Source organism: Canis lupus, chromosome 9, assembly GCF_011100685.1.
Source record: "Canis lupus familiaris isolate Mischka breed German Shepherd chromosome 9, alternate assembly UU_Cfam_GSD_1.0, whole genome shotgun sequence".
Classification (NCBI taxonomy): Eukaryota; Metazoa; Chordata; class Mammalia; order Carnivora; family Canidae; genus Canis; species Canis lupus.
The window spans coordinates 51,877,744-51,896,953 of record NC_049230.1 but is presented as its reverse complement, the minus strand read 5'-3'; the positions used below and the strand labels follow the sequence as shown (position 1 = coordinate 51,896,953).

The 19,210-nt window shown below is 49.3% G+C and overlaps 1 protein-coding gene across 2 annotated transcripts in view; it reads left to right on the top strand.

Moving 5' to 3' along the window:
* Positions 1-19,210, top strand: part of CFAP77 (cilia and flagella associated protein 77) — a 136,895-nt gene that overhangs the window by 38,973 nt on the left and 78,712 nt on the right. The window contains exon 1 of one of the 2 annotated variants that reach the window (XM_038548936.1): positions 11,340-11,423. The exons of the other annotated variant lie outside the window; for it this stretch is intronic. Coding sequence (XP_038404864.1) covers positions 11,391-11,423 — 33 coding nt within the window. The 5' untranslated portion in view covers positions 11,340-11,390. Of the gene's footprint in view, positions 1-11,339; positions 11,424-19,210 lie in introns of those variants that run through there. 2 annotated transcript variants of the gene reach the window in all.

Below are 19,210 nucleotides of genomic sequence, written 5' to 3'. Positions count from 1 at the left end.
ATCTGTTGACCTCACTCAACCCTGACTTGAGCCAGCTCTTTCCACCCATGCCACATGCCAAAAGGCTCTTCCTTCCAAGTCCCCATGAGCCAAAAGTTCTTGGTCATTTAGAGCATCCCAGGGCCACTTGGAGTGAGGACACAAAATGTCATGACACCTCATGCAAATTATCCCCTGGTTACAGCCCTGAATAGATTTTGTTTTATTGGCTTGGCCTTTAAAAGAGAAGCCAATAAATTAGCCTGCAGGAAAAACTCTAGTCTGTGGCAAAGCTCAGCAATATCTCATGTAGGAGCAGGTGGCCTCTTTATTGTACTGGCAGATTCTGTCCGGACTGTTCCTAGGCCTTCTTAGGGATAGATGGAGTCATTTCTGGCAACGTCACTGTGGCAGAGCCCACCAGGACTGTGCTGTGTGTGGGGTTCTCACAGTAAAAACGAAAGAACCCCCCCTTAAATCTCTCTCCCCTCGGCCCCCAGTAGGACATATGGTCAAGGAAAAGCAGTGAGCCCTAACTTTAGGGTTTGGGGAGGCCATGCCATGTGTGGCCAGAACACCGGAGTGCCGATCCTGCTTCAGCACCTCTTGGCTGTGTGACGCTGGGCAAGTTACCTAACTGCTCTTAGCTTTCCCATCTGTAAAATGGGGATAGTCACACATACCTGTGAGCATTGTGTGGAGATTGAATGACAAAGTGCTAGTGCTGTGCTTGGCCTTTTTATGAAGCACCTACTATGTATCAGGCGCTATCCTAGGCTCTGGGGATGAGACAGATAGATAAGGTGCCCCTCTTGTGCTTATGTTTTTTTTTTTTTTTTATTGTTGTTGCTTTTAAGATTTTATTTTTGAGTAATCTCTACCCCCAACGTGGGGCTCAAAGTCACAACCCTGAGATCAGGAGTCATATGCTCCTCCAACCGAGCCAGCCAGGTATCCATCTTATGCTTCTGTTCTAATGCAGGAAACAGACAATATAGGAGTAAAAAAAATGGCATTTAAAAAAAGATTTTATTTATTTATTTGAGAGAGAGAGTGCAAGCAAGAGCAAGAGAGAGGGCATGAGCAGGGGGACTGGCAGAGGGAGAGGGAGAAGCAGACGCCTCACTGAGCAGGGAACTCAATGCAGGGCTGATCCCAAGACCTGGAGATCATGACCTGAGCCGAAGTCAGATGCTTAACCTACTGAGCCACCCAGGTGACCCGCCCCCCGCCCCCAAAATAACATTTTTTTGTGGTAGACAGCTGGGCAGTGGTTACCGAAGGCTGCTCTGAGCCATCCACGGTAGCTATCATTGTCCTTCTTTCAAGACCCATTTCAAAGAGCACCTCCTCCCGCAGCTTGGCCTGACTCCCATCCAGATGGATGTCCCCTTCCCTCCAGCCTCCGGACACCTATTCCCATCCATGCCCCATCCTCAGCCAGCACCTTGCCTCCACATTAGTGCTGATGGACCAGAGCACAGATGCAAAATCTAATTGAGACTTCCAGAGGGCTGCCCTTCATGGTGACCCTGCTCGGCTCATGGGGCCTTGAGTCTTCCTTCTTCCTCTGGTCTTCATGGAACAAGAGCAGGTCAAAGAAACTGTCCAGTCTGGGGGATGAGGAAAGAGGCCTCTGATCCACTTGGAGGATGAACTGTCTTGCACCCTTGGGTGGCCCCACCGTGAAAGCCACTGAAGGCAATCCTTCTTCTGTGCCTCAGAGCCACATGAGCCCCTGGAACAGTAGCCCCTGAAGTAGGGAAGGCAAAGAGGCCTCTGAGGCCGAGCCCCCCTGCCCTTGGCGGAACCCCTGGCCCGTGCAGTCCTGAGCAGCCCGATCGCACGCGTGCCCACAGCCGCCCCGAGTCCCGCTGACTGACAGCATGCTGTATCCTATAAAGGAAAAAAAAAGGATTAAAATCGAGATTTTGCTATTATTTTCCTCTGATAAAAGTGCAGCAAGGAATGGCTCAATTGTGTCACCGCCTCGTTCTTCATTTTGTGTTTTTCTTTCATGCTTCAATATCTTCCTCCAGCTGCTCGTGTCTCCTTTCTTTCTCCTCGCTTTGATCTATTCGTTTTCCCCAGAAATGGGGTTTATAAATCATTGTAATGCAGCCTTGGGAAAGATGGTGCTTAGTGCAGGGAGAAATACATCGCTGCTAACAGCCCCGGCAGGGAGACAAACCCTCGGCTTGTTGCTGGGTTCTGGCGACGGGTTACTGATGGTATTTGCTTTTTATGTGTGCGCGCGTGCCATCGGGGCAGGGCCGCGGGGAGCGTTCCGCACGCCACCTTTGTAATATTTCAAGCCTCCTCCGGCAGTCGAAAACAAACTGCTCCTGCCTGCTCTCAGGGAAGCAGAGAGAGGACGGGAAGGAAAACGTAAATGCGAGAGAGAAGCATAAAGAAGTGTGCATGCTTTTCTTTGGATTCCACCTCTGGTAAACCCAGCTCCTAAAACACCTCTGTCCCCCCTTCCTTACACCAGCCTAGCAGGGCCGCCTTAATGAATCTGGCATCCTGGGTCGTCGGGCCCAACTCTCTCCGGCACAGTTAGGAGTCTAACGGCCCAGATCCCTTCTTGGCGAAGGCCTGGGGCCTCCCTTGTCATGTTTTATGGTTCCATTTTCTCAGTAGCTCAGAGCAGCGTTGGGCGCGAGGTGTGGGTTTCCTCCCGACTCAGTGCGGTCTCGCTGTGCATGTGAGATCCAGGACACTGCAATGAAAAGCCTGCCAGGCCTTAAATCAGAACATGAAGACGGATCCTGTTATCTTGAGTCACACAGAGGGGCTGCTTGGCGTTGCAGTGACATGCTCAGGGAGTCCGATGTCTTCCACTTCCACGTACTGGCCTGTGGGTTGTGGGGGGGTGGCGGGGATACAGGGAAGGCTAGGCTGTTGCCACCTTCCTTCTTCCACACCAGGCTTCTTGGCTGCCTCCTCCATTGGAAAAGTCACCATATCCCATTTCCTGCTCTTGTCTCAGCCCTTGTCCTAGCTCCTGGGCAGCTCAGTCGTCAGACTGCCTGGCCACATCTGTGTTCCTCCACCTTATGAGTTATGGGGATTTGGGTCAATGACTTGAGCTCCCAAAGCACCTGTTTCCCTCTCTGGGGCCTTGAATCAGTGACTTGAGCTCCCAAAGCCCCCATTTCCCTCTCCAGAGAATGGAGGTGATAATAGCACCCCCTACAAAAATATACAGACATCCATCAACGAGCAAATGGATGCACAAAATGTGATCTATCCAGACAAAGGAATATTATACAGCCAGAAAAAAACACATTGAGGCACCTGGCTGGCCCCATTGGTGGAGCATGCGACTCTTGATCTTGGGGTTGGCAGTTCGAGCCCCATGTTGGGTGTTGAGATTACTTAAAAATCAAATCTTAAAAAAAATGAAGTATCGACACATACTACAACGTGGATGAACCTCAAAAACATGATACTAAGTGAAAGAAGCCAGACACAAAAAAGTCACACATTGTATGATTCCATTGACAGGAGACGGCCAGGGGCTGGGGAGATAGGAGAACAGGGAGTGATTGCTTAATGATAGTGATTTTTCTTTAGAGGTGATGAAAACTTTTGGCACCAGACAGAGGTAGTAGCTGTATACACCACCGCAAATATGCTAAATGCCACTGAATTGTACACTTAACAACGGTCAGTTGTATGTTGTGTGATTTTCACCTCAATTTAAAAATGAATTAAAATTATATATGAATGTTCTTTGACATAAAGACCTCAGCCCTGCGCCTGGCATGTGGTAAGTGTTGAATAAAAGCTGGCCTTAAAACAGCAGCAACGGTAGCCCAGCACGCATTTTCTGATCTCTGCAGAAATCTCCTCTTTTGACCATAGGCATCTCTCAGGATGAACAAGCCACGCGCGCTTGAGTGATGTGTGCGGGGAGGATGCTTACACAAGGCACACGTGAGCGGGAGCATGGGCACAGGGCCAGCTGTTTCTGGGTTACACAAAACCCACACGTTGGAGATCATGTGTGGCCAAGGATGTGCCCTGCTTTGGGGGCACACCTACCCGTCTCTCCCTTGTGGCGTGGTGAGTTAGAGACCACACGGTCCTTTCCAGCGGTGCCTGCCGAATCCGGCTAACACGCCCATCGCACTTGCCCCCGTAGCCTTCCCACTGGCTCAGGACCACTTCCAGTTCTCTGCTCCCTTGTCCCTGGCAGCCACAGGGGCAGGCGCTAGCGGCGGGAGCGGCTTGATTTCTCAAGCCCAAGGAAGCTATAAATCTAGAGCTTTAATCATGTGTTCATGATCATTCAGCAAAGAGCAACGGAGGATTTATTCTGTCGGGACCACAACGGGGAGGCAGCAGGGGGTTGTCATGGGGGATATTGGTTTAGCAAAGGTAGAACTGCTCCCCCGGGCCCTTCCCGGGACTGGCCGATGAACGATGACACCGATGGCCATAACAAGGCAATTACTGGTGTGTGCAGGCAATGCTTTGTTAAAGAGGCAGGCTTCCTACGTGGGCCCAGAGCGGGCCTTTGTGGCTCAGCCTCGCCCAAGTGGCACAGCCCCTGTGATGTTCCCCCATCTCGGCTCCAGGGCCTGCGTCCTTGGGAAAGCAGTAAGCATTTTTTAAAAGCCCCAAGGGTCCCTTCCAGTGTTCTCTGCCAATGTTAAGGAGGAGAAATCAGGGAAACCTAGAGACACTCTGTGGCCCCTTGCATGCAGCAGGCGTCTAATAGCTATTTCTTGAAAACCTCTGCTCCTTCGATTTACAGGAGAGAAGAAAGGCTCAGAGGGGTAGCGATTAGTAACTGTCACTGGGCTGGTCTCCCCTTCTGAGTGGGAGCTGGCTGCCTGGGTGCCTGGCCTTGTTTATAAACCTCAGCCCCAGCAGCAGAAAGGGAGTGGCCTCCCCTGGGGCAAATAGGATGAGCCCAGCCCTGTTTCCTTGGGGGATCTCTGTGGGGTGCTTCTGGTGTGTTACTCTAGAAAAAAATTTAAGGGCATGCAAGGGTTCCTATCCTTGCTGTTTGCTTTTGTTTTTCCACAAATGGGTTTCTCTTCACTTAACTTTCTCTGTGTCAGGATTGGGACACCTTTTCGTAGCAGTAGGTACACCACTCCCTGCTTTCTCAGAGATGCATTTCATTCCATGGACCATATCTGCCCCGCCCCTGTCATATCTGGGTTCTCAACATTACAGCATCACACTGCAAGGACATGTTCTCAAGTATTTCCATAGGATACGCCTTAGCTGGGGAGTTGCTGAGCTGAGGGCTACAACTCACATTTTAAAATGTCACAGGTGCTAAGAATTGCCCTTCCTGGAGGTTGTCCAGCCTGCTGCACCCCCTGCCTTCCCCGCCACAGCCTACTATCCAGCCCTCAGCTGGACTGGAAGACACAGATTAGGTGCTCACCGATAACAAACACATGTACGAAGGCCCGAGCGCCCACTCATGCCAGGTGCCAGGCATTGTCGCCGGTGCTGGGATAAAGACTCAGGCTGGTATTCACGGTCAGAAGCTCTGTGTCCCCCAGGCCACCTGCGTCGGTAACCTGGGGAAGGCAGGCTTTCCCAAGTGGGTACCACACACAGGAGATTTCTCATGCTAGAGGAGCAAGCCTGTCCCCACTAGAAGACTCCTAGTAACACCAGAGAAAGAGGGGCACAGCCCACAGACACAGAGGGAGAGGGAGGGGTCGCCATACCTGGGGACTGATGGATTGAGGCGATGCCTTCTTGCATTCAGCACACCCAGCTTGGGGCCACCTGGTGTCCCCACTGTCTTCAAATGGAACTGCCAACAGGAAGAGGGCAAAACCTTGGGGGGCTTGGCCCAGAAGGGTCACACACTCAGCCTGGGATGCAGGGGCTGCTCCTAGGGGACCTGAGCTGGGAGTCCCTAAACGTGAGAGCCCTTGGCTGGGACAGCAGGCAAAGGAGGTGGACAGGAGCCAGGGAGAGAGGTGGGCTTACCTAATTCCCAGTAGCAGCCCGCCTACAGTGAACGTCTCTCTACCCCAAGACTAATTTCTTGTTTACTAACAAGACTTTCAGGCGTTTCTCAGGAAATGCTGTCTTAAACCGCTACAAGTGCTTTATGACTTCATATTTGAAGGAAACATGCTCATTTTCCAATCGATGGCTAGTATATTGATGGCTACCATTGACTGAGGGTGTGCTCTGACCCAGACCCCAGGCTTGTCCTCTGCAGATGCTATTCCATGAACCCCCCCGCAAGAGCCCCCATTTTACAGATGAGGAAAACAAGGCTTCTTACCCAGGTTTGAAAAAAAGAAAACGCAAGAAAAGACAGATGTGCCTGTCTACGAAGCGGGCTTTCTGGATGCCACAGGCCTATGGGGCATGAGGATCTGGGAAAACTCTATGAGCCATACATGTGCTTTGAAACCTTCTAGTAGCCACGTTAAAAAAGTAAAAAGACACAGGTGAAATTAATTTTAATAGTGTATTATTTAACTGAATTGTTTACGAGAGCGTGTCTTCAACATGTCATCAATAGGAAAGTTATTAATGAGCTAATTTACACTTCTTCCCTTGAACTCTGGCTTTGAAATCCAGGATGTATGTTGTACTCACAGCACATCTGGGTTAGGTCCAGCCGCAGGTCAAGTGCTTATTGGCCACACATGGCTGGAGGCTGCTGCCCGGAAGAGCATAGCTCAAGAGAAGGAAAGCTGACCATCTGATGTGCAGATGCTGCTCAGACAGTTCCCCCGACCTGCCATGAGGGCTGTGCCTTTGTGGTCAGTTGTCTCAGGAGATCCTATTAAAAGGTGAATTCACATCCTTTGGTGCCCAATTCATCAACTTTGGGGAATCTCTTCAACAGAAATCTCTTAGGCATGAATATATGTGTGAAACCTTATTTGCAGCAGCAAAGAATAAAAACACACAACCCCCCCCTCCCCGGAAACAGCCTGACTGGCCCTAGTCAGGGGGAGAGGAGATCCACCCTGTGGAATATTATATAGCCGTGAAAAGTGAGAAAGGCATAGAAAGACAAAGCTGGTAATGGAGGAGACCTTGGTGAGGGGGAAGGGGGCAAGATGATTACTCTGTCTGCACACACGTCTGATTATTTGACTTGTACAACAAACATGTCTTGCCTAAAATAGACCTCCCATAATCTTTCCTAAAAAGCCCCCTCCACTGCTCCGACTTTGTCAACCTGTGCCCCTGGGTCTCCACACAGATTAGACAGCTTCTCTGGCATGTGCTGCCAGCACTTCATAGCAGCCATTGGTTTTTAGAAGGAAACAGGGTGAACTGGGTGAGGACATGAAGTGACATAAAAACCCAATAGAGGGCAGTCCGGGTGGCTCAGCGGTTTAGTGCCTGCCTTTGGCCCAGGGCCTGATCCTGGAGACCCGGGATTGGGTCCCGCAGTGGGCTCCCTGCATGGAGCCTGCTTCTCCCTCTGCCTGTGTCTCTGCCTCTCTCTGTGTGTCTCTCATGAATAAATAAATAAAATATTAAAAAAAAACAATAGAAGCAAATGAATGAATCGGTTAAGGTAGTTCGAGGTGAGATATTGAAGGAACCAGCCAGGAGGAAGGCTCTCCCCAGAAGACTCCCAACGTTCCTGTCTGCTTCTATCTGTGGGTATCTGGCACCGATACCATTTGAACTTGGGAAATCTGCAGGCGAGGGGTTACGATGTGGGCTACAAGGGATTCGTGATGATGGGAGTATTATCTAGGGTGGGACCCAGACATGAGCATTTAAAAAAATATTTATTTATTCATGAGAGACACAGAGAGAGATGGGGGAGAGAGAGGCAGAGAGAGAAGTAGGCTCCTCGCAGGGAGCCCGATGTGGGATCAATCCCGGGACCGGAATCATACCCTGAGCCAAAGGAAGATGCTCAACCACTGAGCCACCCAGGTATCCCATCGATGTGAGCATTTTTTAAAACTCGTGGGCGATTCTAAAGGGTGGCTAGGATTGAGAATGCCCATCCTGTGGTCCCAGCAGGACCCGTCCCAGGATGGCCTTAGACGACATTTGTACACAAATTCACATAGCCTGCAGGCTGCAGGGCGATGTCTCTGCTGTGCGGAGCCAGGCACACCTGTAAACCAAGTGCCAGCAGGACTAGGGTTCCTGGAACTTGTGGGCAGGGCTGAGGAACGTTCTGCAAGGTGGGATGCCAGATAGCGAATGTTAAAATTGCCCTCCGGACTGTAAGAGCAATTTCCCACTTATCAGGTCCCTGGGAAAGAAAGACAGGGTTGACCCGGGGGCACGTGGCCAAGGGAGGCCTTGAGAAGCCATCTCCCCTTTGAGAAGAACATAAGCTCCCCCAGTTCTCAGAGCCTCTTCCGGAGGCCTGAGGCCTCTCCTCCACGGCCAAGAACTCACCTAGAGGACATAGCTGGGAGAGGCCACCCCCGGGCTCCTCCCCCAGCTCAAATTCTTTGATCCAAATGAACCAATGACATTTGTCACAGCCAGGTGGCCCAAAGCTGGGAACTTCTTTTTTTTTTCTTTTAAAATTGTTGTAAAATTCATATAACCTAAAATGTACCGTGTTGGCCATTCCTAAGTATTAAGTCCATTCCCCACTGCTGTGCAAGCGTCACCACCATTGAGCTCCAGGGCTCTTTCATTCCGCAAGATGGAAACTCTAGATCCTTTCAACCATGTCTCCCCAGTCCTCCTTCCCCGCCCCAGGCATCCCCTTCTACTGTCTGTCTCTGAATTCGACTTTTCTAGGGAATTCCTGGATGTGCGATCATACAGTGTTTGTCTTTTAGTGACTGCCTTATTTCACTTGGCATCACACCCTCGGTTCATCCCACACTGTCACAGGTGTCACGACTTCTTCCCTTCTTAAGGCTGAATGCAGTTCCACGGTGGATCGGCCCCATTTTGCTTATGCGCTCATCCAAGGATAGACACCTGGGTTACTTCCACGTTTAGCTATCATGACTACCACTGCCATGAACACCGGTGTGCAAATCTCTCTTTGAGACCCTGTTTTCCCATTCTTTGGGGTAAATACGCAGAAGTGGAATTGCTGGAATAGGGTAGTTGTATGTCTGATTTCTGAGGAGCCGCTGTGCTGTTTTCCACAGTGCCTGCCCCGTCTTGCATTCCACCCGCAGTGCACCAGGGTCCCCCTTCTCCACGTCCTCGCCAATGCTTCTTCTTTTCTGTTTCCTCCTTCTTTTTGGTAGTAGCCATTCTAACGGGTGTGAGGTAGGGAGCATCCTCTTAAAGCTCTACGAGTTACGCATCCTGGGGTAAAGGTCCACAGCAAATGCAGATATGATGAAGTCACCTTCCCTCTCATGTTCGAAAGGCTTCGAAGGCTCCTTAGTGCCTCATACCCACAGATCAGAGCCCCTGACACGAGCCTCAGCCCTACAGGCTCCAGGTTGTGCCTTCATGCTCCTCCCTCCAGCTCTTGTCCCTTGCCCAGTTCATCCTCGCTCATTTATTCCCACTCACCCTTGGGTCTCAACTCAAATGTCACTGCCTCAGGGAAGACCCTGACCACCCTAGACCAGGCCACAGCCCTCAGTTGCAGCCTGCAACACCTACCACAGTGGGGAGTGAAGTGCTTCATCCTGTAACATCTGTCATTCTGATCAGAGTGCAAGAGTCACATAATGGGGCACCAGGATGTCTCTTTTGCTCATTGCTCTGTCCCTAGTGCCTTTCCCATAGTAGGAGCTCACTTAAATCTGTTGAAAAAGTGAACAAAGACACATGCGTACTTGTGAACACATGTGCGCACATACGCACACACATATGCAGCCACACACACACAGGCATGCACCTGTAGGCACATACACATACACACATGTGCCCACATACACATCCACACAGCACATGTACATACATATACATACTCACACACGAGGCATGCACACACATGCAAATACACATACACACACATGCACACACAGACACATACATACAGATACATGAACACAGGCACACACGTACAGACATGTGCACACATATACACAGGCACGCACATGCATGTATACACACAGTCACACACATGCATACGTGCACACAAACAGATACAGGCACACAGGCATGCACATGTATGCACACACATACAGATACAGACACACGTGCACACAGACACATACAGGACACACAGAGACACATGCATACAAGGCGCACACAGATACACACACATAAGCACACAAACACACAGGCATGCACATGTGTGTGCACACAGATACACATCACACATACAGAACATACATGCAGGCACACACACATGCATGCACGCACATACGTACATGGCCCCTGTATATTCTAGTTTCACTCTCAGCTTGTGTACAGAAACCGAGGCTGCCCTTTGCAAAATGGAAGAACCAAAATCATTATAAAATGCATCATATTTTGAGTTTCCCCTCCTTCAAATTGCCTCTCTCTTATCAAGCATAAATGCCTAAAAAGTACCCATCTTTGCCCCTTGCGTCTTGGTAGTGGAGCTGAACAGCTTTCTGACAAAATACCCCGGATTCTTTCTCCCTTATCCGAGCAGGGGTGGTGCGGGGCACCCCTGCTTGCCTGGGTGGCAGGGGATCTCTGTGAGCAGCCAGGTGAGAGCCAGGGCAGAGACACCGGCCTCCAGAGGGGCTGGGGGACTGTCATGTGTATCACAGGGAGATTTTTCCTCCAAGTGCCTTCCAAAAGAAGATAAAAGCAAGATAAAAATATCTTCCATTTCCCCCCTAATTTGTAGTTTCCTGGTGTTAGCGAGGCTTATAAGACACATGCTCCCAATTAGCTGCTCCTCTTAATTTAAATGCTTCATAAATTATCTCCTGCGCGTGTGGATTATCACTTCATAATGCGAGTTAGCATTTAAATAAATAGCTGTGGTGTAGAAAATTAGAGAGGTTTACTTCTGAGGCGCTGGCATAATGAAGGAAAAGACCACAGCAGCTGAACAGGGGCAGTGGGGGGGACGTGAGGGGACACACGAGCTCCTCAGAGTTTCCCAGAAAATGAGAGTTATTCACGAAGTCCATTCACCCTTTGTTGGCATTCATATTCTTTATTTACGAAGGGCATTTCTTTGGCCCCATCTTTTCTTTTCTTTTCTTTTTACTTTTATTTTTTTATTTTTATTATTTTTTTTTCTTTTCTTTTTACTTTTAATTTCAAAATAATTATCAACCCATAGAAAGTTGCAAAAACAGTACAGAGGGGTCCTTAGGTCCCTTTCCCTAGCCTCCCCTGGTGGTGACATCTCAGATAACTGATAATGCGTCAATGCCGGGAACTTGGCATTGGCTCCCTCCTACCAGTTGCGCCATCGTTTCTTTTCTTTTCGATGACATTTCAGTGTGCAATAGTCACAGGAATAACAGCTACCCTTTGGTGAGCACTAACGAGGTGCTGAGCCTCGTACTGAGTGCTTTATGCCTGCCTGGTCATCAGAGCGGCCCTTGGTGGTAAGTGGTGTTGCCGTCCCCATTTTATGGCCGCAGGAGCCAAGGCTCAGCGAGGACACCCCTTATTCCAGGCTTTCACAGCTGGTAGGCAGTGTAGGCAGGATTAGAACGCAGGTCTAGATGACTGCAGAGCCTGGACCCCCCTCAGCACCCACATGGAGGCCGTGGTGGTGGGAGGAGGTGGAGTCAGTTTCCTGCTTTCTCTGTGTGTTCTTTCTGCAGGAATGTGTGCTGCCCCCTGGGCAGCAATGCCCTGAGTTCCAGATGCTTATTCCTTTCTGAGAAAGAAACTGGGACCATTTCCCCAGCCATGCGCTTGGGGCACTTCTGCTGTCATGAACCTTTAAAAAAATGAAAAATTTTATCTTATAGATGGATAGGTTTCTTTTCTTCTGCTTGGGAAAGAAATTAAAACATTTTTGCAGGCCCCTCTAAGTCCTGTGGGCCCTGGTCACTGTGTCCCAGGCCTGATGGATGAGCCGGCCTTGCATCCAAGATTCAGAGGTTCCAGGAAGCACTATAATTTGTTAGGAAAGCCGTGGCCCTTGAAGCATGCGTGCAACCCTGACATCTGTGACCCTAAACCCAGTAGGAAATGATGCTGAACAAGATGGAGAAGCTGGAGGGGCTCCCAGAAAATGATCTAGAGGAGGTGGCCACAAGCCCAGCTCCCCGGAACTCTATGGCAGGGGACAGAGTCCCCGAGCAGAAAGTGTTGATGTCATCCTGGAGCGCCCCATCTGCCCACAGTACTCTTGGGCCCCTGCAACGAGATCCGCTCGCTCTCTCCTTTCAATCACTTTCTATAGACCCCACAACCACCCCAAGTCAACGACCATGCCCTCAGTTCCTGCACAGATGTCTAAAGCTGCTTTTCAAAATTGCATGTTGCTTCTACTCTGGGACGCGTTGACATTGTGCCATAAATAGGAAGGTTGGTGCTGGGAAGCCCAGTCGACCTCAGGTCATTCTGTTTTAGGGGGAGCATGATTTTTACCTGAAAGATATGCTACAGCGGACTGTGTTTGTTCTCCCAAATTCATATGTTGAAATCCTAACCCACAAGGTGATAGTATTAGGAAGGGGGGCTCCTTGAGAGGTGATTCATCATGAAGGAGGAGCCCTCATTGTCGGGATTTGTGCCCTTATAAAACGGACCTCAGAGAGCTCCCTCACCCTCTTGCTGCCATGTGAAGACATGGCAAGAAGTGAGCTGTATGCAACCACAGAGGGTTCTCAACCCAGCCAAAGTGCTGGTGTCTTGATCTTGGACTCACCAGCTTCCAGAACTGTGAAAGTAAAGGTCTGATGTATTCTGTTAAAGCAGTCTGACAGTCTAAGACAAACATGTACCCCGATCGCTTGGTGATGTGCCGGGGGTCATTACTAGCTTCTGAATGACTACTCATGAGGATGCCCACAGCCTCTGGCCCTCCCCTCAGGGTGAACTAGGGCTCCCTTCATGTCATTTCTACCCAGCGAGGGCTGCCAGATAAAATACAGGCTGTTCAGTCACATTTGAATCTGTGATAAACAATGAATAAATAATAAGTATGTCCCACGTAATAATTGGGACACATTTCTACTAAAAATTTTTTCATTGTTTATCTGAAATTTGAATTTAGCTAGATGGCTTGTTTTTTTGTTTTGTTTTGCTAAATCTGGCCTTGGAGCCCAGCACCCAAACAGACCCCTGCAATGGCTCCCATGACTCTGCCCCATGCCCACCCATTTCCTTCTTTCTGTACCCCAGAAAATTATAAGTTTTGGGGGCACCGAGAATTGTGTCTCTCATTTCAGTACACCCAGCACGGAGCACAATGCCTGGCACACACCTGATAGTAGATATTGTCTGTCAATATGGGCTAGTTATTTTGGGTTATTTGCAAGGTTCCTTACTGTAGGATGGAAATGCCAGGCTGCTCAGGGCGGCAATGTGACCGGCCCTTTGGTGGGTACTTGGACCAAGCACGGCAGATGGGAACGCGAGCATAGCCATACCGGCTCCCTTCTCCCGAGGCTTTGGTGGGTGCAGACGCTGGGCAAGTTACCAATGGGACTGAGCTGCATGAGATTGCTAGTGTTTTCTGGGTTTGCACCCATACCACCAGTCGCTTTGTGTTCTCTTCTCGGATGCTCATAACCACCCTCCGAGGAAGTTCCTATCTGCATCCCCACTTTCTAACTGGGAACTCTGAAGCAAAGAGGGGGGCAGTCGGGGCGCCTGGGTGACTCAGTCAGTTGAGTGTCTGACGTTGGCTCGGGTCATGATCCTGGGTCCTGGGATCGAGCCCTGTGTCAGGCTCCCCACTCAGCGGGAGACCTGCTTCTCCCTCTCCCCCTGCCATTTCCCCTGCTTGTGCTCTCTGGCTCTATCTCTCTGTCAAATAAATAAAAATGGAATCTTTAAAAAAAAAAAAGAGGGGGGCAGTCGTGTGCTCAAGGTCTCTCAGCTGGGAAGCAACAGAGCTTGGATTTCACCAGGCAGCCGTGGCTCCTAGCCTACACATTAAACTTCCAAACTGCATGCAGGTCAGGATGACAACTTGTGTCTAGAGAGAGCCCTTCCAGGCCCAACCCAATGTGTGAAAACTGGACAGCCCGTGGACACATCCCGGGAGCTTTCCCGGCCCTGGTGCATGGCTCCCGGCCCTGCTGCATGGCTCCCAGCTGCCACAGGAGCTGGCGCTGACGATCCAGGTTCAGAGGGTCCCACTGATCATGTCGGTTCCTCCTCTGATAAACCTGAGTCCATCACCTGCCCTGGAGTCGTGGTTGGGGTGCCTGCGTGTGTCAGAGTTCGTTTTTAGAATTGGGGATTGGCTCTTGTAAGGGTTTGCATTTGACAAAACTCTTGCTTGGCTCTAAAAATGAACTGTGTTGTGCCTTTTAAGAGAGATTATCTCTTTTTATTTAAATAGGGAATGCATGTGGTCCAGCGGATGCCTTCCCCAGGAAAAGTCGAATTTTCCTAGTTCCCATCTGTGTGGCTTTCTGCTGGACAATCATACACTCAGGAAGGCTTTGGGCTTTCGTTCGCTCACCTGTTCATTCATTCGCTCAAACATGAGAATTATCGAACTGTGACTGGCTCCATTCATCCCAGGAAGGAGTATGGCTCCAGTGGCCTGGGAAGAACGTGGTGGTTCAAAGTGCACTTGCTGAGCCGGGTTCCTATTGCTCAAGGATGCCAGGGATCAAAGGCCACCGTGGGAATGTTCTAAGCCCTTTGAAGCTCTTAACAAAGGGGTTTCTGAAAAGTTCAGTCATTAGGACCAGAGGAAAGCTCACAGACAACTACGAGCTGCCGGGAATGGGCTGCCAGGGGAAACGTGAGTAGGTTTGTGGCAGCAGATTCCTCTGGGCAGAGAATCATTAGGGAATTTCGAAATTCATGATGATTCATGCAAGGATAAAGGACAAAGGCAGGAGAAATGGCACCCTCGTCCCAGGGCAGGCTGGTTGGGGGTGTTTCTCTGAAATAGTCAAAATTGGATCTGACTGCTTATGCCTTTCCAACTGATCTACTAATTATATTTCTTCAAATTTTATATCCCTGACCCTTGTAAAAGGATTGCATTGAAGGCGTGTTTTAAGCTGCTTTTTAATAAGTCAATAAGAAAGCTCAAAATTATTTAAAGCTTCTTAAAGAGGATTATATTTGATTTCTTAGGGGAATTCTGGGGTGTAGAATAGTAAAGATGCTCTGTCCTTCTGAGATTGTTTTACATTGAGGAAGCACATCATTTAAGAGGAAAACTTTTAACCATTTTATTGTTGGAAAGGGGTTGACATTTCCGTACAAAAAGACTTTTCCTACATGCCGGCAGCAGCATTAACGGAGTCTTAGGTCTTCGAGGGGGCAGGGATGGCATTTGAAGCTTTCCAGCAAAGGCTGGGACTCTCCTTTGAAGTTTGTTCCCCATTCTTTAAAATGAGGCTTTTCTGACATTCTGAAAAGAACAGATTCCCCGGGTAGCTGGGAGAGCCCAGTCTGGACATCATGCATCACGAGGAATGAAAAAAATCTGGGCAAGAGCAAATATTTAATTATTGTTCTTTAAGAGTCACGTGCACCAGTGAGGCCTGACTCTAAACCTGGTCTGCAGCGGAGAATGTCACAGGATGCAGGAGGGCTCCAGTCTCACTGCCAAGGGGACTCTGGGGTGGGGAGGAGGCCCGCTGTGGGGCAGAGCAGAGAATCTTCTCCAAATGTCCCTAGTGCTCGCCAGTCCTGAATGCCCCCGGCTAAGGAGAGCTCCTGGGGAGCTGGGCAGGGAGAAGGGGATAGGTTAGGGGCAGGAAAAATAAAGAGGCCGCGTGACATCAGCCTGCAGCTTTCTCTGCACTGAATCACCTTTGGAGATTCTCGAGACTGACCAGCTCAGATGTCCTGCACTGACCACGTGCCTCTCAATTCAGACTCTTATTGTCCCCCCACTGGAGCGTCAAGCCAGACTCCTGGGGACCCCCTGCCTCCCAGGCTCTGCTGTGCTACCAGTCTGACTCTCCTAACTGCTGTTTGCTGATCGTCCCACGACCACTGACCCGCAACTGTACAGGCCACGGCCTGGGCACACGCTGTGAGATGCTACCCGTATCCTGTTGGTCAGCTTTCCCAGTCCTGAAATGCTGCCTCTCCCGGGAAGTCTGCCCCTTAGCTGGAGGGTAGACAAGCCCGATCCCTCCTCAGCACCCCCACAGCCGGATGTACTTATGATGCCGATGTGCCACGGGATTCTGCGTGTCCCAGCCTCCACGTGGTCTCTGTGGCCACATGCTTCCAGGAATGCCCCTGGCATGTTACCACTAGAAAAACCCACTTCTCCCTTCACTCCTACTTCACATACCACATGCTCTGGGAAATCTTCCCCACGTGATCCCACAGCATCCTGGGAGGGTGGGTGGTGCACTTCTTTCAGCTTCTGGGCCCCTAGAACCTTGCTTATCTACCTATTTGAGCTCCTGTCTCCCCGTGAGCTGTAATAAGGGTCACACACACATCAGCCCCAGAAGATGGGGTCTGGCTTATCCTGATACACTGCTTGGCACCGAGGTGGTTCCCTGACATCTGTTTGATCAGGGCTGTGCATTGATAGGTGCCCCCATGCCCCGTCCCATGCTTGTCTGTGGGTGGCATTGCTGTGCCATATCATTGGAGGGTGTGGAGGGCCGAATGTGTCCCCCAAAAGGATTTGTCCTAGTCCTAATCCCCAGTACCTGTGAATGGGAACTTATTTGGAAATAGGGTCTTTGCAGATATCATTGAGTTAAGGATCTTAAGATGATATCTTCCTGGATTTTGGGTGAGCCCCAGTTCTAATGACCAGTGTCCTTGTAAGGGAAAGTGTGGGGGGGAGGTGTGAAGCATAGACACATAGGAGGAAGAGGCCCAATGACTCGGGGGCAGAGGGTGGAGGGAGACCCCCGCAAGCCAGGGTCTGCCAAGGATTGCTGGGGCCACCAGAAGCTCGGAGAGGGACACAGAGCACATTTTTCTGAGTGCCCCTGGAAGGAAGCAATTCTGCGGACACCTTGATTTCGGACTTGTAGCTCCCAGAACTGGGTGAAAGCAAATTTCTGTGGTTTTAAGCCACCAAGTTTGTGGCAATTTGTTGCAGCAGCCCCGGAAAACTAATAGATGTCTGAGGGCAATGGAGGGCTTCCTGACCTGTCCAGGCTGTGACACTGACTGCAGGCCCAGGGACAGCTGGAGACACGAGCAGTCTCTTGTGCCCACTTCCTACCAAGCTGACTGTTGTGTCTGTGCTGCAGGCTGGTGAAGAGGCTGCAGTACACAGTAGAGGCCTTAGCAGGAGGGAGGCCAGAATCAGGCATCCCTGGCCTCCCAACCTCCCAGCCCCTGGCCATTAGCTGGGTGGGCCTGGGTGCGCATGTCACCGCTGAGCACTAATCTGTGTCACTGGGATAAGCACAGACCTGCTTTGTAGGATACAGTGAGAATTCATTCATTCATCCATCTATCCTTCGACAAAGATTTGAGCACCTACGATACGCCCAAAACTATTCTAGGCACTGGAGATAGAGCCTCGAGCAGCAGCAGCAGAATGACCCCTGCAAGCTCATGTGTTACGGGGAAGAGACAGTTGGTGAGCACAATTCTTTTTTTTTTTTTTTTTTTTTTTTTTTGGTGTTTCCTTTTTTTTTTTTTTTTTTTATTGGTGTTCAATTTACTAACATACAGAATAACACCCAGTGCCCGTCACCCATTCACTCCCACCCCCCGCCCTCCTCCCCTTCCACCACCCCCAGTTCGTTTCCCAGAGTTAGCAGTCTTTACATTCTGTCTCCCTTTCTGATATTTCCCACACATTTCTTCTCCCTTCCCTTATTTTCCCTTTCACTATTATTTATATTCCCCAAATGAATGAGAACATATAATGTTTGTCCTTCTCCGACTGACTTACTTCACTCAGCATAATACCCTCCAGTTCCATCCACGTTGAAGCAAATGGTGGGTATTTGTCATTTCTAATAGCTGAGTAATATTCCATTGTATACATAAACCACATCTTCTTTATCCATTCATCTTTCGTTGGACACCGAGGCTCCTTCCACAGTTTGGCTATCGTGGCCATTGCTGCTAGAAACATCGGGGTGCAGGTGTCCCGGCGTTTCATTGCATTTGTATCTTTGGGGTAAATCCCCAACAGTGCAATTGCTGGGTCGTAGGGCAGGTATATTTTTAACTGTTTGAGGAACCTCCACACAGTTTTCCAGAGTGGCTGCACCAGTTCACATTCCCACCAACAGTGTAGGAGGGTTCCCTTTTCTCCGCATCCTCTCCAACATTTGTGGTTTCCTGCCTTGTTAATTTTCCCCATTCTCACTGGTGTGAGGTGGTATCTCATTGTAGTTTTGATTTGTATTTCCCTGATGGCAAGTGATGCAGAGCATTTTCTCATATGCATGTTGGCCATGTCTATGTCTTCCTCTGTGAGATTTCTGTTCATGTCTTTTGCCCATTTCATGATTGGATTGTTTGTTTCTTTGGTGTTGAGTTTAATAAGTTCTTTATAGATCTTGGAAACTAGCCCTTTATCTGATATGTCATTTGCAAATATCTTCTCCCATTCTGTAGGTTGTCTTTGAGTTTTGTTGACTGTATCCTTTGCTGTGCAAAAGCTTCTTATCTTGATGAAGTCCCAATAGTTCATTTTTGCTTTTGTTTCTTTTGCCTTTGTGGATGTATCTTGCAAGAAGTTACTATGGCCGAGTTCAAAAAGGGTGTTGCCTGTGTTCTTCTCTAGGATTTTGATGGAATCTTGTCTCACATTTAGATCTTTCATCTATTTTGAGTTTATCTTTGTGTATGGTGAAAGAGAGTGGTCTAGTTTCATTCTTCTGCATGTGGATGTCCAATTTTCCCAGCACCATTTATTGAAGAGACTGTCTTTCTTCCAATGGATAGTCTTTCCTCCTTTATCGAATATTAGTTGCCCATAAAGTTCAGGGTCCACTTCTGGATTCTCTATTCTGTTCCACTGATCTATGTGTCTGTTTTTGTGCCAGTACCACCCTGTCTTGATGACCACAGCTTTGTAGTACAACCTGAAATCTGGCATTGTGATGCCCCCAGATATGGTTTTCTTTTTTAAAATTCCCCTGGCTATTCGGGGTCTTTTCTGATTCCACACAAATCTTAAAATAATTTGTTCTAACTCTCTGAAGAAAGTCCATGGTATTTTGATAGGGATTGCATTAAACGTGTATATTGCCCTGGGTAACATTGACATTTTCACAATATTAATTCTGCCAATCCATGA